Source organism: Nematolebias whitei, chromosome 12, assembly GCF_014905685.2.
Source record: "Nematolebias whitei isolate Nwh7 chromosome 12, NemWhi1, whole genome shotgun sequence".
In the NCBI taxonomy this organism is placed as follows: Eukaryota; Metazoa; Chordata; class Actinopteri; order Cyprinodontiformes; family Rivulidae; genus Nematolebias; species Nematolebias whitei.
The window spans coordinates 31986684-32010214 of record NC_056509.1 but is presented as its reverse complement, the minus strand read 5'-3'; the positions used below and the strand labels follow the sequence as shown (position 1 = coordinate 32010214).

Genomic DNA, 23531 nt, shown 5'->3' with positions numbered 1-23531 from the left:
TTTGGGTTGCATACAGACCTTTTCTGTCTCCAGCTTTAGATTCAGGTGGTAATTTTAATGTTGTCCTGGACCTGATACCAGCCTCAAATACTTATACTTGTACTCATTAAAACCTTCTGATACTTCAGACCGATACCACTTTTATGTTGCGTGACATGATTTTCCATTCCACTTAGCAAGTAATCAAGGACAAAAATAATTAAAAAGTCTGTAGTGTAGAGATATTTAATCATCGATGATGTTAAGACAGAAGCCTGCTGTGTTCTTAATAAAATCAATGTTTCTTATAAGTACTAACTTGTTAACTACCAGTTATTGGTACTCTGAATCAACAAGGACCCAAACTGAAGTACAGTAGTCCCTCGCTACTTCGCGGTTTGCTTTTCGCACTCACTCATCACCGTTTTTTAAATTAAGATTGGACATGACACATGGCTGAATGATGGATGGGCCGCACGATTAGCATGGGATTTTTTTTTAAAATAAATTATTTAAAATTATTTAGCACCTGTGTGCAGCCCACAGCTGCAGAAAAAGCTTCCTCCTGCAGCTGATCAGCTGATCCTCACTCTGCTGTGGGGAGGTGGACGTGGCCATGAGCGGCAGATGGCAGGGAGCTGAAATCATGACATTCTGTGCTCTTAGAGTGTTTAGAGTTTAGAAACATTGTTTAGAATATTGCAAGAGTGTGGGAAGGGCTTAAAACACCTTAATATACATATATTTATATATAAATACTAAAATAAAGTACTACTTACTACTTGTACTACTATTCCTACTTTGCGGTTTTTTACTTAACGCAGGGCTTCAGGGTACAGATCCCCCGCCATAAGAAATGAGGGACTACTGTACTTGTACTCAGTCTGAAAAAAACTAGTATTGGGTCACACTTAGTTGATTTGACTGTGCAGTAGTCACCTTCAGATTAAATATTGTGTATTGATACTTACCTGTGTTAAATTAAAACAAGCCATGTCTTAATGTGGAGATATTTGTTTTTAGAGACGATGAAGTGTAGTAAAATGTTCTGAGTTAGTGCAGTTCTCATATTTGACCTAATGTAAATAAAATATTTTTTGGAATATTGTCATAGTTTTTGTTTTTTCCAAGCCATGTATGGTTGTACGATTATTCAAGTCACGTAGATTTAAGTTTCATTCTGGTTTTACTGAGCGGACTGTCCTCTCTCGTTTTCTCAGCTACTGGGACATGGCGTACGATAGTGATGTAATGGACAACAGAGTCGGCTTGAATTTACTTTACGGACAGGTAAGTAAATTCATCAGTCGTGTAAACCAGCTGCTGATGTCCTCTCAGAACTACCTTTTAAAATAAAAATCTTCTTTTAAAAGAATATTAAAATAAATGTGGTGCCAGAATCAAATGAAGCAAAACGTCTGATTCAAGGGTTTTGTCCTTGGGTTGTCAAATGTTTAGTTGAGCTCCCACACATCTTCGTTTTCTGGTTGTGAAGTGGCCTTGTTTTGATTTTACAACACTCGTTGCTCCTCTTTGATCTCATTAGTACCAGATTATTTGTTTTAATGTTCACAATATGTACCATTTTTTATTTCCCTAATGGAATCCTCCCAAGGGATCAATAAAGTTTGATTAAATCTAATCTTTGGAGCAGATTCAAAGTTTAGTTCTGAATTGCTGTGCATTGTCTCTGTTGCTAAAGGATGTTTGCAGGAATTTGTGCATAATTCAGTGTAATTAACAGACTTGCTAAAATGCAGTCCTTTCTGTGTGACTATCCACCAGAAGAAGACTGATTTATGTTTTGTGCTGAAACATGAATTTAATTCACTCCTTTCTTTCTCCACTAGACGGTGTCTGACATTGAGCGAGGCTGGATACTCGTCAACAAAGAGCAGCACAGGCAGCTCAAATCCCTGCAGGAGAAAGGCTCCAAGAAAGAAGTAAGCATGTGAACATCTCGCCTAGACTTTTCAGCCTTTGCAGTGTGTTAAGTTTAAATAGGTTCCGGGAGAAATCTGCTAACCACAGAGTATGGTGGCTAATGAATACTGGTGTGCTATTCTGTATTTTCCTCTGTACAAGTCGCATCAGTCCAAAAATGACTAATAAAGTGAAATAAAACGTAAATAAGTCGCTTCGCCGTATAAGTCGCATCTATTATGCATCACCGCTGACCACCTGGAAACATGGGCCAGTGTTGTGCCAAAAATCAATTGGCTGCCAAAATGGTGGCCGCGGTAGCATGCACGAGAGGACTTTAACAAGAATTGAACAAGATTAACACTTAAAAACATTTGTTTGGTCGACATTATAGCAAAGGTGTGTCTCAGTTGAACTTTTCCTTAATAAATGCACTTCAAACCAGCTGCATTTCGCCTGGGTGACGCGGCGAAATGCAGCTGATTTGACGTTTGCTCCAGGAATTCTGGAGCGAGACGAAAGTGGCTCCTTATGGCAAGCCAAGTGTCTCATTAATAACCACTTTTATCTGTTGATGAGACACTTGGCTTGCCATAAGGCTTAAGGGCCCTCTCGTGCCACTAGCGGCTGCAGATGTTAATGTTTAATATTTTTCATCTCAAAATGAATGAAATCGTCAGATCTCAGTCAAAAATTGTGCTATAAATACGGGGAAAAAACATATATTAGTCGCTTCTGTGTTTAAGTCGCAGGACTTGCAAAATTATGTAAAAAAGGTGCGACTTATACGCCGGAAAATACAGTAGTCTTGTTCTTCATGCAATATTAGTTTAATCCAAACAATAATGGGTCAATTTAAAACATTGAGTGAAGATTTCTGAAAACATTTCAGCATCTGAAATGCATGCATGTTTGTTTTTTTTTTCCCCACCTGCAGTTTATCCACCTATGTCAGACTCTGAAATATTACGGTTATATAAAGTTTGATCCATGCATCACCGACTTCCCTGAGAAGGACTGCCAAGTCATCATCAGCACCGGCAACAATGAGCTCAATTTCCACGTCAAGCTGCCCAATGAGCAGATGAAGGAGGGAAGCTTCAAGGTCACACGGATGAGGTGCTGGCGAGTCACGTCGTCTGTAAGTGAAAATGAGTGAAGTTAGTTTTATTTCTGAAGCACCGAAACAATTATCAATGGAAGCTGGCAGCAATACTTGTTTCTAATTCTTTATTTTAAACGACTATAATAGGATTTTTAGTTTCGACTGGTAAATGTCCATTGACTATGTCCGTCATGCCGCACGTGCATCTCTGCAGACCTTCAAAGCTTCAGCTCTTACATGATAAACTTTCTGCCTTCTACACAGCAAGTTAAATCACTAAACTGAAACCTGATGACTGGTTTTTATCAGCCGAGAGTATTTGATCAGTGTCCTGGTAAATGTACTGCACATTTTCAAACACAAGTATGCACATGTTTTACTGATGAAGTGGTATTTTATTTATTTATTTTTTTTATCATCTATTTTCATTGTATTTATTTTCACCATTTTCATGTTACATTTTGGGCACTGGTCTGTATAACTTTTGACGCAGCTCTTCAAACTCTAGCATTCTGAACATTTAGAATAACTAAAACTATTTGCATTTCCAGGTGCTAACAGTCTGGATCATAGAGCTAAATCGTGCTAAGCGGTGCTGATGTTTCTGCAGATGTTTCTGCAGAACACAGATCATGTGATAAACACATGAAGCTGCTATCTAGTTTACAGTTGACCTATTGGATGAATGGATCAGTCGAGAATACTATCAGTCTATCAGCTCTGAAAATGATAGCAATTAATCAGTTAGTTCATAACATTATTCAAGTCTATAGTTGCTTTTTAGATAGAGAAGAACATATCATTCTTCTGTTTTATTTTGTTTTTGTTTGGCTGTGTGTGTTTGTTTGAGTTTTTGTAAATTTTGTTGCAAACGTCACAAGACTAAATATTTCAATGGAAAAACTAATTTCACTAAAGTCATAAACAAAAACAGTTCTGTTTCCAACCTACAGCGTGAAATGAAAAACAACACAAACAAGATAAAAGTAGTGAAGTTCAATAAAGGGAGCACAACTCTGTGAAATGAGCTCTGTGATCATCTTAAAAGAAGAAAAAGAACCACGATCGTGCATTTAAGGTTATCTTGGCAGACCTAAAAACTTTGAATCTTCTTGTTTTTAACACGGGATGTTTAAAGTTGCTGGTGTGGGTTCAGCAGAACCTTCCCAGCATATTTAGTATGGTGGGTCTGTTGCTGTTTCAGACGTAGATGCAGTGCAAACATGGCGTCCTGTGGTTTTCTTTTATTCTACACACCTGCACAGAATTATTAGATTGTTTCTTCTGTGCAAAACTGACCTGAACTAGTTCTCATTTTCTGTCTTCAATTCCCAGGTATTTTAAACTGAAAACTAAAACTGATCAAGCTAAGGTCATTGATTTCCATTTTTGTTTTTGTTAATTGTTATTAAGACTTAAATAAATGTAAATACCGTATTTTCCAGACTATAAGTCACTCCGGAGTATAGGGCGAATCAGTCAAAAAATGCCTCGCGAAGAGGAAAAAACAATATACAAGTCGCTTCGGAGTATAAGTCACGTTTATTTATAAGTGTATTTCACAAAGTGCAAGAACATGCATTTAATTTGAAATAACAATAACACACAGAACTAGGACTGGATGATATGGCCAAAACTTTTATCACAATATATTTCTTATTATCGGTCAATAACTATATAATTTCGGTATCGATATAAACAATATAAAAGCCTCAGAAAAACTGTACAAATAAATTAATGTTCACCTTTTATTTGTATTTAGCCTTCAAAGAAATTTGAAATCACTGTCAAATAAACATAAAACTCTCAAAATTGTGAATATTAATAGTTTTAACTTTAAACAACAACATAACCTAACCCGTGCAGGAAACGTCACGTGTTTCTCTTTTGACACAGCTGGGGGAGTTGTTTCAGGGACACGTTGGCTCAAACTTTATTGTGCTTCATCTTCTGACTCTCAACATATTCTATCGAGCTGGACAAGTTAGATGTGTTCCCACCTCTAGTTGGAATGGATCTCCGGCGCATTTTGCAGCACACTGAAACCTGCAGTTTATCGGATCTTAGAAAGCTGAACCACTTCCACACCACCGAATTAGTCTTTCCTCTCTTATCAATTATATCATCTTCTTTCTCTTCGCATGTTCAGTCACATTCTGACGGTCATGGGCACTCGTTTTAAAGCGAAAACTTGCCGCATGACGTTGGAGCTTAGCCTAGCCTGCTACCTCTGACTCCTTGGAGGTCTGTGTGTGGTGTACGTCACCACGCACTAACGTAGTTGTGTCATGGCTTTTTCTGTTCAGGTTGAAACGGCCGCTTCAACCCGAACAGAAAAAGAAATGCGTCAGTGAAACGTTGCAATCATATCGAAATATCGAAAATGTGCTTAAAACTCATATCACAGTTATTGAATAAAAGTATATTGTGATGTATATCGATATCGAATTATTGTCCAGTCCTACACAGAACATACCTGGTATTCTGATCTGACTTAATTAACATAACAAGCCAACGAGTCCAACAAGCAAGTTACCGGTAAATTCACCAGTCTCAGGCCACATCACTTGTGGGAACACGTTAAGTTTTTCTCAGTTATGTTTGGCGGGGAAGGGTTAGCGGTAGAGGAACAACATACAGTTGTCAAAAGCCTAGAGGGACCTCTCGCAGCTGCAAATGTTAATGTTTACTCTTTGGTTCATGTCAGTACGAATGAACATTTCACGCGTCAGTTAAAAATTGTCATGAATAGGGCGAAAAATGTATATGTCGCTTCGGACTATAAATTGTAGGACTGGCCAAACTATGTAAAAAAAAAGTGCAACTTCTAGTCCGGAAAATACGGTATCTCATTTGTGTAAAGAAATTCACTAAAAAGAAGCATGTGCTAGTTTGTTGCTCTTCCTTGAATATGCTTTTTTTTTTAGTTTCCTTTAAATTCTCTAAAAGTTAATTTGCACAGAGATTGCATGAATTTAAAATGCATCTTGGCCTGTCTGATTACAGATGGAGCCCCAGAACTGCCCACCGGCGTTATTAATTCCTGAGCTCACCGTCAGAGGTCAAAGTCATTTAACAAGCCCTTTCCTGCTCAACAAAATATTCAGAGCAACTTGTTTAGTGCAGCACAGCAACTCCTTTCTCCTTCACGTAGCTGAATTTCAAATTTACATCCAAAAGAACACGTGTGCACAGTATTTATGCTTTGGTTTTTGCCAGTACTTCTTGTGTGATTAGCTTGTTTCTGGCTCATGTAATCTCAGTAAGGAGCTCAGCCTTCGTAACAAGTCGGTTCTTGGCCGTGGAAAGTCATTTTGAAGGCCTTTGTAAATGTATTTCCTGCAGCCAAACTAATTTTTTGGCTCATGTCAAGAGTTGGCTGCCTGACAATTTTGACGCAACAACTTAAGAAGAAAAAGTGTTGGAAAGGAAATGAGATTTAGCTACACAAGTTGACCCCGAGTCATGATCGGCACGTTAATTCTCTACCTAAGTGGGCAGGAAATTTGCAAATGCGATTTTGTTTAACTGCTTACACAAACACAAGAAAAATGTACCTTAAAAAGAAATGTGAGTTATATTGAAGTTGTTCTGTGGAAAGGTTATAAATAGCTAATGTCTTACCTGTTGTAGATGTCTCTGTATGGCCTCAGTTTGGAGAAATAGTTTAATTTGTACCAAGTGCACGAGCTAGCGTTAATCTCAGCGGGGCGGAGACCAACGAGGATTAAAAGAAGTCCAGTCTCAAAAGTTTCATGAAGTTTCATTTTAGCTTTTGTTGTATAATATATCCCCATCAGTTTTACATTACCAAGCTAGTCCAGCAGAAAGATTATATTACTGCTTGAAGTGGCCCAGGCTGCGTGGGAAGTGCTGCTACAGCTAGCTGCTGCTACCGCTATTTATGCTTGCAAATGAGTACAGAAGTCCACCGTAATTACGGTAGGCGTAATGTCAAATTGTCAGGAACGTAAATGTTTCGTAAAATAGCTTTCACGTTTGAGGCTGGAGCTGCTTTAAAATGGCAGCAATCCGTTTCAGTCTTCGCCCCGCTCAGACTAGCCATGAACTCGTCTGTTCAGTCAGAGTTAAACGGTTTCCCCCAAACTGAGATTCATCCAAAGAGCTGCCTACAACAGGTAAGATATTTATTGTTCATAACCTTTCCACAGAACTCAAAAGAACTCAAATGCTGGAGAGAGGAAAAAAAAGGCAATTAAAAAAAAATCTTGAGGCACCTTTCTTTATATGTTTACATGTATTGAACTTATTTTTATAGTAATTTCTTTGAAGAGATTCTTATTATAGAGAAGTTTCTAAGTTTCCATTTTGGCTTCTTTTGACCATTCCTACACCACCAGTCATTTGTATTTGTGTGCATCTGATTGATCCTTGATTGTGCAGCTGTTTAGAAGCAGCTTTAAGAGAATTTCCAGACTTGTGCAATTCTTTTCAGCTCTGGACATTCCCAGTTTGCTCAGTGCTGCTCAGAGTAACTAGTTGTCTTAGATAAATCTGCAGAGAGCAGCTGCAGTGAGTCACTAACAAATGAAACACAAAGAGACCTTGGCACTTAAGAAAAACACAAAATATTAAACATTAAGCACAACTAAATCATTGCTATATATATATATTTTTTTTTTAACTTAAACACAACAAACTAAAGTTTGCTGGTTAAAATGTTGCAAAATTCAAATTATTATGAGTAAAACATTGTTACAGTGATGACTGTTACAGAAGATAGTGTTGCTCTTAGTGACAACAAAGCATCAAAGTCTAAAATAGTTTTTTCCTCTTCAACATCGCAGCAAGTCCCAATATCCAATGGTACAAGTAACCCCTGCAGTTCAAGCAAGTCTGAAGTGAAACTGGAGCTCGCCTTCGAGTATCTTATGAGCAAGGATCGTCTGCAGTGGGTCACCATCACCAGTCAGCAGGTAAGAAGCTCAGTGTGACGTTAGCAAGAATTACATAAACTGTCCTAAAGCTGCAAACTGATCTGTTGTTGAGCTCCTAATAAACAGACGAAAGCTGTTCGTTTGACATGACTGCATTTATTATCGTGAGTCACGGACAGAAAATGTCTTCGAATGACTCAAAACAGCTGCAGCTACTGGTCTTTACGTGCCAAATGTAACTGGCTTTGTGATTTCAGGCCATCATGATGAGCATCTGCCTGCAGTCTATGGTGGATGAATTAATGGTAAAGAAGTCAGGAGGCAGCATAAAGAAGGTTTGTGTTCAAGAATAACAGTTTTTGTTTGTGATGCATGAGATTATTTTAAATTTACCTACGGTCTTTATTGGATCGTTGTGGATGTTAAATAATTTTGTTTGTAGGCACTTTTTCTAAAGAGCAACAATAATGTTTGTTGCCTCAATTTGTTTTGCTGTCTGCAGATGCTGAGGAAGCGACACAATGGCTCCATTCACCGTTCTGACAGTCAGCAAGCTGTGAAATCTCCCCCTCTACTGGTGAGAAATGGAACGGCAGGCTTTTATTATTTTTTTTTTTACATCTCCCAAGTTCAGAGATTTCAAGTACAAGGTAATTTTTTCTGTACTTTTGTTGTTGCAGGACTCTCCTGATCCAAACCGGGAACAAGTTGTCAAACTCTCGGTGAGTACTTTTAAAGTTTTCCTTTATAATGTTCAGAAATGCAACATAAAATTCAGTGCTAGAGTCACACAATCTGCTTCTGTGTCTTCTCGTACATTCCAAGTCAGTTTGCTGTGTTTTCTATTTAGACCAAGCTGAACTCAGTGTCTCTCAGAGGGATCAGCGCCTCCAACTCCGCAAATGACATCAGCAGCGACGACTTTCATGGCAACTACGCTTTTGAGGGAATTGGGGATGACGACCTGTAAACCGTGATTCACCTCCGCCCCCCCTTTTCATTCCACTGTTAACTATGACGACAAAGATTACGAGCTGAGCCAAGCGTTCCACACTTTTCCATTTCTGCAAGATTCTAGCTGCTTCCTGGCTGCCTTAAGCTCTCATTTAACCTTCGTTTCTTAAGACTGAAAACTCATTTTGACTTTTATTATAGTGCTAACCACCTGTTTCCAACTACAATACTGGACTGCACGAAGAAACCCTGGGTTCTCCCTTGAGTGTCTGCACGCTCAAATGTCAGGCTAGACCAGCCACTAGTGATTATATAACCTAGAAGTGAGCAAATAATTATTTCAACCATCCAGCAATTTTCAGTAAATGCTTTTCAAATTTATTCCACAGCTGTCAATAGCAGTGGTTCCCAACCATAGTCCTTGAGGAACACCATCCCTGCTCCAACACACCTGATTCAGTGATTTAATTACTGCCTCAAGTTCTACAGAAGCCTGTTAATCACTCGTTCGTTCAAATCAGGTGTGTCAAAGCAGGAAAACAAAACATGCAGGATGGTGTTCCTCAAGGACTATGGTTGGGCACACCAAAGTTCATGCTCAGTAATCCAGGCATAAAATCCAACATTCTAAAAAAGTAAAGTCTGGCCCTCTGGATGAGTTCAAAAACAAAAAATTGTAGAGACGTTTCATCTTTTATCCAAAGGACTTCCTCAATCTGAGAAGCCGTCAAGCAAAAATGATTCCCACAAACAACATACACCTTAGTGGGGGGGAAAAAAAAACGTTTACTGGTGTGGTCCTTGGAGAGGGCGGGCAGCAAACTGTTTTTTTCCCTACTGTGGTGAAGGCTGTTTGTGGGAATCATTTTTGTTTGGTGGCTTCTCAGATTGAAGAAGTCCTTTGGATGAAGGACGAAACGTCTCTATAAATTTTTTTTTGTTTTTATGAACCTGTCCAGAGGACCAGACTTAACTTTTTTAGATTATGGTTGGGAACCATTGGTTTAGAGTAACTTGTTAGTTCTACTTGGCTAAATAGAAGAAAAAAAATGTTATGGTTTGTCCCGTGTGTGTAATGAAACGTGCCAAATTAACAAATATCTTTGGAGGTGTCATCCTGCCCTCAGAAGTAGTTTGGTGCCTTCACTGTTTGCCTCATAGAGAATCTCCTGCCATTCAGTGTTGGTTGGGAGGAAACATTTAAACCAACTATAATCTTGCAGAAGTTGATGGAAGGTTGATTTGGTTGAGCTGCTTGCACTTGCTGAACCCATCATTTTGCACAGTATTACAAGTAGAGGTGGGAAGAACGTTAAAAGATTATGAAGAATCTTTCTCCTTTTTCACGAGCTTCTGTAAATCCATATTTTTTTTTAACACGGTTTTTTAAGGGTTCTCATAAATGCCAAATTATAGTTTACTGAAGCATTTTGCACAAAAAGTACACAAATTATGACATTGTTAGTTTTTTATTCTGTACATGCATGTAAGCATTTTGAACATTTACTAATATTTTTTTATCATCATAGCTTCTTGTAATCAAATAGATCAAATGTAATCTAAGGTGTCTGGAACAAAGCGTAAATGGACCAACATTTATTATGTTTACATAATGATGTTTAGGGGACTTTTTTTTAATTAGTTCTTATGGAAAGTTTACAAATTTTGTTCGTCTTTTCCTTTTCGAGCAGGTGATCATACTGTTGCGGACGTTCTTTGGTTTTATAATTTCTCGGTTGATTGTGCCAATCATCTCAGAAGTTTCTCAGAAAAGGTGCTTTGAAGAGGTGACTGTGACTGAAATTGCTGGAGTTAACAAAGTAATAGTGGGGATTAAAATGGACATCTCACATTTTTTTCGAAGGTGTCATTTTATGTTGCTGTTAGCTTGAGTTACTCAAAAAGCTGTCTCTAAATGTAAATCAGTGCCGTCCCATCAACAGCTTTACTCTCTCTGGTCAATGTTCTCAGTGTAAATGTCTTGTTCTGTCGGTGCTGGGTCTTCTGTCCTTTGCTTCTGTATGGTTGAAAGGTTCATGTGGACACCACTCGTCATTTTTATTCTTGTACAGCGCTGGAAGGTCCTGGATGCCAGTACGTACCTGTACATGTGTAGATGCCAAATGACACTGCAGTTTCTCCATTAGCATCACTTTCCAACTAAATTACTTTTTTATCAACGTTGTACCGACTTCATTCAACACACTAATGTTTATCATGGTTTTATTGGTACGTCTGCTCTGTTTGTCTAGATGCTAAAATAAACTGAAATGCAGCAGTCAAGAGGTTGTCACCTCATGGTTTGTGCAGGAGAACCACAGGCTTTAGTATGAGGACTTTTTTCTTTCAATGAAAATTATATAGAATTACAATTTAAGAAGTAAAAACGTTTTATTGTAAATTAGTTTTCACTGATTTGTGGATGCACTTAGTTTCATAAATACAAGAGCAGTTGTCCTATTAGGAATATCATCAGTGTTCCTAGTAGGACAATTATATAAATAGCTTTTCTGTTTTCTTCCATTTTTGTTCAGAGATTACTAACTTGTATGTGGATGCCAGCCACTTTTAGGATTCCGAGCAGAAGCACAGCAGAGGGGGAGGTTTAAGAAGAGCCAGTTGTGATCTTCAAAAATTAACCTTCACATTTTACCCTCCAAATATTCTAATTTATAAAGTTTAGCTCATAATTCAAAAATACTTTATTAATCCCAAAGGGAAATTAAATGCTGTAGCTCATCATCCTGGTTTCATTCAAGAGTTGTTATAAATGCTGATAGTTGTGAGCAAGAAGGATCTCCTGCAGCGAGGCTGAAGAATCTGGCCACAGATACCGATCTGTCCACCCAGATCCAGCTTGCTGTCGGATCCGGCAGGCCTCTCGGTCCTCCTGTTCAGCAGGACTGCCCAAATGCCGGGCAGAACTCCTCCCTGAGCGATGGTCACTCCTCCCAGCAGTCTGCTGAGCTCCTCGTCGCCACGGACAGACAACTGAAGGTGTTTGAGGATGGTCCCGGTCCTCCCGTTGTCATGTGCCGAGTTTCCCACCGGCTTCAGGATATTGGCAGTCAGATTGATGGGAATTCGTCCACGGCGCCTCCTTTTCAGCTCAGTTGGGATTTGGGGCTGTAGTTGAGGTATTTGAGCTAATATGAATTATGATTTCTTATATCAACTACTGGGCAGGAGCATCTCAAGAATTTTTTTTTAAATTGTGAGGGGGGTACAGATAATCTTGGTAGTACAAGTCAAATAAATGTCATAAAATTAAGGATTTATTTATATTTTTATGTAGCTGCCATTTTTTAAGCCATTTGAAAAATATCAAAATAAGGAAAATGGTAAATCCCTTTCTGATATTGGACTAATGTGGTTTTGTTAATTTCTAAAAACATCATGATCACTGCTCAACTCACCGACACCCGCCCTCGCTCCTCTTTAATATATTGTATTTATAAAGATACATAAAACCCTCATTATAAAGGGACATCAGTGTTCTGCCTCATAATTTATTTTGTTTGACTTGGACCTGTTCTTATAGAGACCAGCTTTAAAAGTTCATTTTTTAAATTTAATTTAAATTTTAAATAAATCCATATATAGTTATATATTTAGGACTTGAGCCTTGTTTATACTTCATGAGGAGATGTTATGGTTGACAAAAAATATTTTAATCTCACTTCCTGCTCAGACCAGTTTTTGCATTGCCCCCAGAGAACGCAACAGATTTATGAGTGACCTCATGTCCCTGCCACTGAGTTCTAACTGGATAAACAGACAAGTTTACTACAAAGATCGAGCTAAATACTCTGCTAGTTTATCATACTTTTTTTTTTATTGAAATATTTTGTTTAGTCAAGATGAAGCTGATAAAAAGTCCAACAGCTCTAATCGTATGGGGTCATGCATGCTTGCAGCAGCATCTAGATCCACTCATCTCCAGTTGGATGCAACTTAATACAAAAATTCTGATCCATTATTTTTATTCTGTAATAAACTTTTACTTTTCAAAGGTTTCTTCCATAATGCCCCAATTTATGGAACTCAAGTTTGTAGGGTTACAACTTAAATTTTAAATTAATTAAATAAGACAAATGGAAACTGGTGACAGGAAGTAATGACCAAAACACCTTAGGATGCTGTACATTCAACTCAACTATTTTTTTTTTTTTTAAATCTAGCTCTAACTGTATGTAGAAATGTATAGACTTAATTGGAGGAAAAAAGACAAACAGTCTGATGTGTGACATTAAATGACATGAGATCCACGTGTTTATTTTCTTGTTTTAAGGCATTCATGAGACACTGCATAGACAACTGGTCTCTTGCTGTAAAGGTTTAGGACTGATGCTCCATCGTGACACAGCAAGTTGACAACCTGCAGAACGTCTCCCTTGCATATAATCATAGATCACAAAGGCTAATTTTAAATCACAGTTTTTAAATCTTCCGATCATGGCAGCTAAAAAGAAACAGCACCTCTACGCAGTTAAGTGCATTACAGCCACGTATGAGAAACTAGTACTTGTTCACATGCTTACTAACAATTTAACCTCTTTTCAAGTTAACCAAAACAAGATAATTTCACAGTAAATGTTAACTGGAATCAACAGTCTCCCTTTAAAAGGTGTTAAAAAATGACAAAATATAATATAAAACTTTAAAAAACAAAACGCCGATATGCTAAAAGTACAAGTCTGTATGGGGAAATTCGAGACATTTTTAATCACAGTCATGAGAAAAACATCCATATATGTTTCTTCCTATTTTTAAATGCCAAATCTGTCACTTTGTGCTTCTTTATTAGAACCGTTGGGATGATTTTCACTCATTACCACTTCTCTTGATGTAAACTCATCCTATCAAATGGTTATTTTTGCCCTCTTTAAAATGTCAACTGGCAGGCATCTAAATAAATAAATGACACAAAATAAAAGAAATATGACCATCTTTACCCTTACAGAAAAATAATGTGACATGCTGCACTCAGCTTTTGCATCACAGCTCACAGAAGAGGCCAAATAGCTTTGCTGATTGACAAAATAACTGGCAAACAGTCGTTGTTAGATATATTTAACTTGTTGGATACGAAGGTTTAACAAACGCCAGAGAAACAGGATCAAATAAGAGAGAGTCGTTGCTTCTTTAAGTAACTGACTGCATCAGTCAGATGCTAACGTGAACTGGAGCAGAATGCACAAGAGCAAGTTTTGGCGATGCTTCTAGACATGAGCAAGAAAGAAACAACGAAATAACCAACATTAAGGAATCTTAGGAGAACGAGGTTAGTGACTACGTCAGGATGAAGACATCCTTGACACAATGCTGAGGCGGAGCTGCTCAGTAACATTCAGCTTTGCTGCGTCGTCAAGCTGCTCTGATGTTGGAACGATGCAGCTCAGCAAACAGATGCACCGTGAGCACAATCACAGCCCACGATGCCAAATGAGCTTCGAAACAAATCAAAGAGAATAAATATACACACGTAGTTCACTGTAGACTGAGCAGCAGGTTAATGTATGTGATAACAAAACCAAATAGCGCTCGGCATTCAAGTTATTGTTCACTGTTGATTCTGCATGAACAGAAGAATCACATCTTAGTGGTCCTAAACGGTTTAAGTGTTGAACACAGCCTGATAACAAGCTTTTGCATGCAGTCTTGGTATTTAAAGAATTTCCAACTTATTTCCATTTTTGTCCATGTTTTAAAGTTACAAATTAACACGCTGAAGTCATCAGTTAAAAAACAAACTAAAAAAATGAGTTATTCAAGTGAGGGTATCATTTATCGTAGTTTAAATTACTTCTATAATCAAGTCTAAAACTATTACAGTACTATTAAATAGCACTTAGTATTACAAACATTAATCGGAAGGCATACCATTAACAAGAGCTTGGATGCTACGGCTAACAAAGCACAATATGAATATGGCCTTCTGAAGAACTTTGCTTAAAGCTGCACTGTGTAGTTCAAGAAGTGTGCTGAATGTGCACGTATTTCAAACATAACCAAACGTTCAAATAAACAAATGATGTGGAGTTGTAATCAAGAGTTAGTATTTTAGTGCAGAAGACAGCTGGTCAGAGCGAGGCCTATTCCAGAGTCGATATTTGTTCAGGTTTCAATCTTTGCGTTGTGATTTACACTGAAAACCACGTCGACTGGATCATGGTCCACTGTTGTCCATGTATTTATTTGGTGCAAAAGGCATTAAAAGTTATTTAAATACACATTCTTTTGAATTGCTATAAAATAATGTACATTGACTTATTTAAGATGACTGACATCCACTGGGAAATAGGACTAGCTGTTAGCTCCTCCATGTAAACTTCTTGGTGATTCTCCAGCCTGATTTCATTCAAACTTTGGTCTACTGCAGGTAAAATACTTACTACTTATAAACAACTCCATAAAACCCCACTTCAAAAAACATAACTGTTTTATTTTAAAAAAGAAAGAAAGATAGGAGAACTAAAATAATGAACCATTTGATTTTTTGGTAAAAAAAAAAAAAAAATCTGAGCACAACTGTAATAAACGTAAATACAACAATTTCTTTTAAAAACTGTATTAAAAGCATGAAGAAATGTACACACTGCATCTCTAAACAGCTCAGGCAAATGTTCCCTAAAATACAAATACTTGGCAGTATTTTTCTTTTTCAGAGTGAAACGTGCATGTCTTGTGATTTAAGCAGCCTGGCATGGTGCCGTTTAAACAACGAGACTATAAGAAGCTTTTACAGAACTTAGCTCAACAGGAAACAGAGGACGAACTATGACCCTCTCATTATTTAACCCAAAAAGGCAACAAAATGTAAAACAACAAAACAAACGATTGGTCTAAACTTTGACTACATACAAACAATTAGCAGCCTTAGAACATCTCTGACATAACACTGAAAGACACAAATGAAAACCAGACAACGGCTCAGTGAGAACAAACAAAAGAGTTGCTGGTAGCTTAGTTTGAGTTATAAGTTACACAATCTCAAGTTTGTAGTTTCAATGTATTGCCTGACCCCCCTCCCTTGGCAAATACTGTACACCAACTCCTGCTTCCTTTCTGTGACTCTGAATGCTGCTGCCCATCCTTTTCCTCACGTCCTCCTCTGCGTCATTTCCAATCATTGGAACTTTGACCCAGCCGTCTGTGGCCACGCCGTGTTTCTTCTGGTGTCGTTTGTAGTTGTCCCAGTGTCCAGTGGTGTAGCCACACTCCTGACATTTGTACGGCTTTTCCCCGGTGTGTCGCAGCATGTGTCGTTTAAGGTTCATGCTCTGGTTGCAGCTGTAGTTGCACACCGCACACTGGAAGGGCTTGGCGCCCGAGTGCACGCGCTGATGCCGCTTAAGGTTGGCCAAGTTCCCGCACGCGTAATCGCACAAATGGCACTTGTAAGGTTTCTCTCCTGTGTGCACCCTGTGGTGGCGCTTGAGGTTGTCAAAGTGCGCGGAGGCGTAGTCGCACTGCGGGCACTTGTACGGTTTCTCGCCGCTGTGAGTTTTCATGTGGCGCGCCAGGTGGTTGGGGTAGTGCGTGAGGAAAGGGCAGGCGGCACAAGTGTACACCTTGTCACTGCGCTCACCGGGGCTGTTCGGAGACGAAGAGGAGTCTTTAGTCAGCATTTCAAGGGTGCACTTGGCACATATCTGGGTTGAGGAGCCGTCCTCATCTTCCAGTACAATGCCACACAACCGGCAAGTATAGGGAAACAGTGAAGGTGGGAGAGCGGCACCTTCTGCTCCACTGCCTCTGGTAGTCCTGCTGCTGCCTGTCATCTCCAGCAGTGGTGAAGGTTGGTGGCCAGAAGCTGGGTTGGAGGCAGGTATAGGTGGTGGCGATGCTCCCTTTAAGCCATCAAAAACTGATAAGTAGTCACTGCTGTGGGCTCCCAAACTGAGGTTAGAGGTCGGCCTTGCAACCTCTGATACTTCTTGAGATCAGAGTGACAAAAAAAGAAGCATATCACTGATCAGCACTATTTTACATGTAATACGTGTTTAAAACTCAGAAAACAATAAAAAGCCTTACCTGAAGCACTAGACACTTGATCGTTAGGGCTTTGCTCACTCGCAGGCCTCTTCGAGCTGTTCTGGACGCAGGCAATTCGCGGCAGAACCTCCTGTCCTAGCAAAGCAGAGGGCACGTGCATGCGTTGGTGCCTTTTGAGGTTGCCAAGGGAACTGCAGGCGAAAGCACACCTGTCACATTTGTAGGGTTTTTCCCCGGTGTGAATGCGAAGGTGTCTCTGCAGGTTCACCAGCTGGGCTGAAGCGTAAGTGCATATGGGACAGTTGAAGGGCTTCTCCCCATTGTGAGTCTTCATGTGACGCTTCACGTGGTTGGCATAACGCGAGGAGAAGCCACAGATGTGACACGAGTGCTGCTTGGACAATTTGTCCTCGGTAGACAGTTCGTCCTTGTCACCCAATTCACTATCCACCCCCTCACAATCAGATTGGGAATCTGTATGACTCTGCGAACCAGAGTGAATTCCACTACTGCTTTCAAAAGGTGAACAGAAGTCTGTACTTTTAGTTTCCCTGGAGGCTTTGCAGCACCTAAGGCAGTACGGGCCAACCAGGTCTATGCCAGGTCCAAGGGGTTCATCACGGAGCTGTCCACAGCCCCTGCAGGACAGGTAAGGAGGAAAGCTTGGCTCAGACGGAGTTGCTCTGCCCTCGTTTCTCCTGTCGTCAGCTGTGCTGCGCGAGTTGTCCGTTTTACTTTCCATACTGAGCTGGCTGTAGGCAGAACTCTCCTCATCACCCAGAGGATACACAGAGAAACCGATTTCAGCAGCTACTTCTGTGAAGACAAACAGAAACATTTATTGAGCAGAATGTTTTCAGAATGATGACTCATGACTAGAGAAGATGATCAGTGGCAAAAAAAAAGCATAATCCATTTATTAATGAAAACAATATTACTGCTATGATACAATGTCCACCTGTAATGTGTAGAAACCCAAGTAATGCACAAAGCTTTGTCTGTCCATCCATCCATCCCAGTGGGTTGTGGTTGGGAAACAGTTATAGGGAGGTGAACAGGAGACAACCTAACCAGACGCCTGAAACACATCAGCTGACTCCTTTCAAGGTGGCGGAGCAGCAGCTCTACACTGAGCTTCCCCTAAAAACAAAGCTCCTCACCTGATCTGAGGCTGAGCCCAGATTCAAGAGAATTTTCATTTCTAGTACTTGGGTCTCATCGTTTTGGTCATGGTCCATATCTCATGATCATAGATGAGGACTGGAACCTTCTTCACCACAACAGACTGGAGCAATATGCTCAATATTGCAGATAAGGCCTCAATCTGTTGTTCTATTTCCTGTTCCATCATGCCATCACTCGCAAATAAGACTTCTAGAAAGTTCTATAAGGAACAAAGACTCGTTCCTTACCGTAAGGTCAGCTTATTAAAGCCTTATTATCAATAATATAAATACATTAAAATGAATAAACCAACCAATAAACTGTGCAGCAGCCAGCTTTGTTATTGTATGAGAAGGTTTAGAGTTAGACAGATGGGTTTAAAACCTGACAGTAGACACGTAATGGTACTCTAACAACTTTCCCATCAGCTGTTTTGAACAAAGCTTTATTATGTACATGTGATGTGAAAAAATGTGTGTACATTTAACTTAACATGGCAAAATTAACATTCTTGTTATTCCACAGTTATCAATAGCCAAAAAGAAATTACAAGATTTTTGGCAACTGACCTAAAAATCTCTTTATAATCTAATAACAGGTGTACAGATAGCCAAACAGTTTTTTTTTTTTAATCCTGACAACCACAGTAATTTTATCCTAAGAGAGTAATTTCTTCAGTATAATCCCAAATTGTGGTTGCAACATTGAACAGCTGGGCATATTTTTAGGAGTATAATCGCAAATGACGCTCAAATGCATTAGTATTTTTTACTGACACAAATAAAAGCCTGTAAGTCTTCTATGCAGTGGCCACAAACTAAATGGCCAAAAGTCAACAAGCGTTTATGTTGCAGGAAAAAAAAAAAAAAGATGTTTTTTATTGTGGGAATATTGTGAACCTTCTGTAAATTAGCTTGAAGACTGATGCATAACAAAATAACTTTGTTTATGTTTATGTTTTGTATGTGCTAAACACACCTTGAGTTTCAGAAGTTCAAATTTTAACACAAAAAACTGCAAAACTGTCTGATGAATGTAGAAAACCACAACCAGGTACAGGACATTCCAAACAAAACACATCCCACTGACTGGGTGACTAACCACAGGGCAGACAGCCCGACTCCACGTTAACGCATCAGATTTCAGAGAAAGCGTAACAAAAGATACTCACGATGCAACTAACAAGGTCAAGGGTTAAAGTAAAAACAAAAGGAGGCGTTTTCTTTTCTCCAGGAGGTAGAGGGAAGAGCTTCAAGACTCCAAAACCTGGAGCGGACGGGGACAAAAGAGACCCAACTTCTTTTCCAGATGCTGAAGCACAAAGTGAGGAACGCAAGAGCTGAAATGCCCTTTTATCCTGGCCCCTGGAAACCCCTCATGATGATTACATAGCCTAATGATAATGATGATGACTATAATGGTGAGGCTGCTGGTTCTGATGATGATGATAATGATGATGATGATGAGGGCAGAAGATGATGGTAGCAGTGATGATGATGATGATGGGGGAACCGATAATGGCAGTGCAGTAGTGGGAGCAGAGGTAGCAGATGATGATGATGATGATGATGATGATGAAATGCCCTCCTATAATGGTGTCCTTGATGGTAATGGTCCTATCTTTATGACCCTAATATAATATTGGTGTCTCTGTTCCTTCTTCTACTTTGTCATTTCTCTGATCAGTCAGTCTGACAGAGACTTCAAACATGAGCAGGATGTTGGGGTTTATCTTTGTTGTTTGTTTTGTAATTGCTGCATATAAAATCTACCCCTCATCACTTAAACTATGGAAACTGAATGACCACGACTGAATGAAAAAAAAAAAAAAACTGGTTAGACCCATGTGATTAAAACTGTGCAGAACTTAACATTAAAATGTACGATAACCAAGCTAAGATAAGACAAGAGTGAGTTCTAGTAATTTCTAAAGTTCTAGTGATTTATTTTATATAAAAGTCTGAAAACATAAAAATATGTCCGAACAAAGGATGGGCTGGGATATGTTACTTACAGCCAAAGCGACTGCTGTTTTGAAAGTCTGTCTTCTGTTGCCCACAGTTACTCTACTAACACCAACTAACCCACTAACATGAGGTGGCAGTAATGCGTCAAGTTGTTTCCAAACCAGCATGATGTTTATTTCAGACAGGCACGCTAAATCTGGATATGATCCCATGTCTGTTCCAGCCACTGTAGTTTAATTAGGAAAGGACTGCAAAATGGAAACTACAGACATGGAGGGAGTTCCACCTTTACTGCCAGAATACATGCCCACTCCTCCAAATTAATGGATTTAACTTGCAACACTTAAAGGAATGCAAATACTCCCAGCACACAGAATTAGCCACAGCATACATGAGCATCCTAGAAACCTCTGTTCTGTCAGAGGGGACTTTTACCAGCCACACTTCAGCAATTATTTAAAACAAAAATACTAATCTTTAAACAGCTGCTAACATTAGTCCTGGTTAAGATGGACGTGATGAATAATGCTCATACAAGTATTCTCTTACATTGTTGAGAGTTTGTTTTCAGAATGGTACCATGAGAACTTGGTTTAGCTCGGCACTTATTTTTATTATCATAAACAAGTTGTTGTGCTAACTTGGTTTGAGCTTAATTCATTAATTCACTCTAAATGAACAAAAAGAGAAAAAAATAATGCATGAATAGCTGTCACTTGTTCTTTTTCTGTGTGTGTGTGCACGAGGTATGAGTGGGATGTTATTTAGATTAATTAATGCTTTACTGACTAATTCAAATAGTATCTCTGCTTGCCCAGACTCTTTCATAACAGATAGAGTTGCAAGAACAAAGTACTTTCCTCCATCTGACGCAGTAAACAGCCTAAATTTGTACTCAGGCAAATAAACACATTTGTGAGTGCTGGTGTTAGGACCCCGACTGATTACTTTTATGACATTTCCGTGCCCTTCCTTCATAAGACGAGCCCCTGCTTACTATTTCAAGGTCTCCAAGAGTGCAGTAGTAATACCATGCATTTGATTAGTGGTTGAGTGTGTCTTTTATGTGCAAAACCAAAGGGCGTAAATAGTGCTAGGCTGTGTGGTGATTATGTCATGATTGCCTGGTCTCCTGCCTTCAAGTATTTCACACCGAGCCAAAACCCCGAGTGGCTCTAAAACAGTTTTTAAAAGTTTCCTCTGAGAGTGGCAGACTGGTGCAATCAGACGGAAAAAAGTTCAGGAATTTTTTTGGGGGGCATTAGGAGCCAACTGGAAGCTAGAGAGCTGGAAGTTAAAATAATCTTAATGTGAACTAAATATTCCTCTCCAAAACATGCCAATGACTTTATTCCCTCATTTTGAAATCATGAAGCAAAAGGGGAAAGTCACAGTGAGGTGTTCAGTGAAGAGCAACAGACTACAAGCTGCATATCTCCCAATGTTTGTGTTACATAAAACCAGTCAATGTAGTTGTTTTTGACCAGTTGGTTGTACTTCACATAATTCACTATTTTTTATTTTATTTAAATGTACAAACCTGAAAACTTTTCCAGGCTTAGAATCTTGTCGTGATCTGGATCACCAAACACGAGGTCTTGTCCAAGAAGGAAGTCGGTATCTAAAGGGAGGTTTCCTGGAGCTTCAACAGCTACACCATCTTCAGAATCCACTATGAATGGATCCAAATGAATAAATAAGTAAATAAATACTAATAAATTTGCAAATACAAATATTGTGTTATAATCAAAATGCTGACCATTCAGTACTTTGGTTATATTTAGCATTAATAGTGAGAAGTAAACACCTTAATGTTTAAGTCTAAATATATTACAGAGCAGGGACTCCATAGGTACACTACGTTTAACCCTACGAGGTTATAGGATTTAATAAAAATACGACCTTAAGCCATCTGGAAGGAGGAAAATGCTATTTCAAAAACACTAGTTTTCTGGTTGGCTGTTTCAATAATACTTTTCATAATTTAGACAAGTTCAAAACCCCATTTACAAAGGAAAATAAAAAAGACAAATACATTTTCTTACACTTACCATTTTAAAACCAAAATAAACTGACAACAGCTGACAGATGGAGCTCTTTTATTACAGATGCAGCCAATGACGCCTGCTTTTATAACTCTGACTCAAACGCACATCTGTTGCTCTTCAGCAAACATCAGGCCAATTCAAGCATGACATTCTTAGGAATCCTTTCATTTAGAGCCAGTATAAAATATACAATCAGATAAAGGCAAAAACATTGACATAAGAAAATTCAACAAAAGGATAAATCTATTTTAGGTGAGATTATATGAGGAGTAGTCTGTGCCATAGAGGTCACAGTTTGAAGAATCAAGGAGGAATCTTGTGTCTATAGCAGAAATATATTAATTACTCCAAAAATACTCTACACACATAATAAATTACAAAAATAATCATACTATCCATTTAAGGCCGTGCTGTAAACAGTGTCAATCCACAAATTATTTAGATCAGATAGTCAATAATTATAAATTGGAGGCGGACAAAACCTTGTTTTATGCTAATTATATTTTAAAAAGACAAAAGCAAAACATATTCATCTTTAATAATTTATAAATTACACCAACTATTACTCCAGACTCTAAGCATACATTAACTATTAACTATCACTTTCATACTAACAGCAACTCATATCTGTACATGAACCAATAAACATGTTCATGATGCATCAAAGTAACAATTATCCAATCAATAAAAGAGTAATGCAGGAGTAAAACTAAAATATATTTAAACAATGTTATAGAGGCTTATCCGACTCACAGATTTCTAATTTACAACTAATACGCTTTAGTATTAAAATCAGAGTGAGCACAGTTCACAATGTTACATTAAAGGCAGAATGTGAAATGTGTGCTTTAATAGATAAGATTGTGCTATTTTGTTTGTGAAATGTTACTGGTTCTTTAACATCAAGTGGTGTCCAGATGTGAGCAGAAGAAGCAAACAGCTGGGACAGCACTGACAGACATTTAATCTTAATCAATGGAGGCACACAGCGTGGTGTGTGCGCTAAAATATGAGTTTTAAAATACTGTATACAGCTTAGTTTATGCCACAAATGTTCAACAATAACAACTGACATGAGGAAGACACTAAGTGGAACACTTACACTTGACTGGCTGTGGATTCTGTTGTTTTTTTCTTGGCATCTTCCAGTCAGCCTCTCTCTTTTTTCCAACGTCTTGACACAGACCTTGGCAACCATCAGCTCATTTTCATCTGTTTGAAAAATATTTGCCAGTGATTCCATAAAATCAAGGTAAAGAACACAATCATTGAGATTTATTATGTAAAAATATGTGCAAATCTTTAAAAAACAACAACCAAAAGCAATAGGCTTAGTTTGTGTCATCAACATCCACTTGAGCTTTAACAGTATTTTTGTTTATCTACGGTCGCATCAACACAGACTATATGTGGGTTTATTGAAATTGTTGTCACAATATTCAACTATATATTTGGATGTTTAATGAATACTGTGCTGCCCTACTCCATATGAATT

The 23531-nt window shown here is 38.6% G+C and overlaps 2 protein-coding genes across 2 annotated transcripts in view; one reads left to right on the top strand and one right to left on the bottom strand.

Annotated features, from left to right (window-relative positions):
* The window catches only part of snx17 (sorting nexin 17), a 28580-nt gene extending 19303 nt beyond the window's left edge, over positions 1 to 9277 (top strand). The window contains exons 8-15 of the mRNA XM_037685426.1: positions 1200 to 1269; positions 1830 to 1922; positions 2840 to 3043; positions 7816 to 7944; positions 8163 to 8240; positions 8408 to 8482; positions 8586 to 8627; positions 8756 to 9277. Of these exons, the coding sequence (XP_037541354.1) occupies positions 1200 to 1269; positions 1830 to 1922; positions 2840 to 3043; positions 7816 to 7944; positions 8163 to 8240; positions 8408 to 8482; positions 8586 to 8627; positions 8756 to 8875 (811 nt within the window). The 3' untranslated portion in view covers positions 8876 to 9277. The remainder of the gene's footprint in view (positions 1 to 1199; positions 1270 to 1829; positions 1923 to 2839; positions 3044 to 7815; positions 7945 to 8162; positions 8241 to 8407; positions 8483 to 8585; positions 8628 to 8755) is intronic.
* Positions 9278 to 15650: 6373 nt separating this feature from the next.
* Positions 15651 to 23178, bottom strand: znf513a (zinc finger protein 513a). Its single transcript, XM_037685425.1, has 4 exons — positions 23139 to 23178; positions 21529 to 21660; positions 16897 to 17673; positions 15651 to 16795 (listed from the first exon to the last, which is right to left on the bottom strand). Exons 1-4 carry the CDS (start codon positions 23176 to 23178, stop codon positions 15867 to 15869), a joined length of 1878 nt encoding a protein of 625 aa, XP_037541353.1. The 3' UTR covers positions 15651 to 15866.
* Positions 23179 to 23531: the final 353 nt, after the last annotated feature.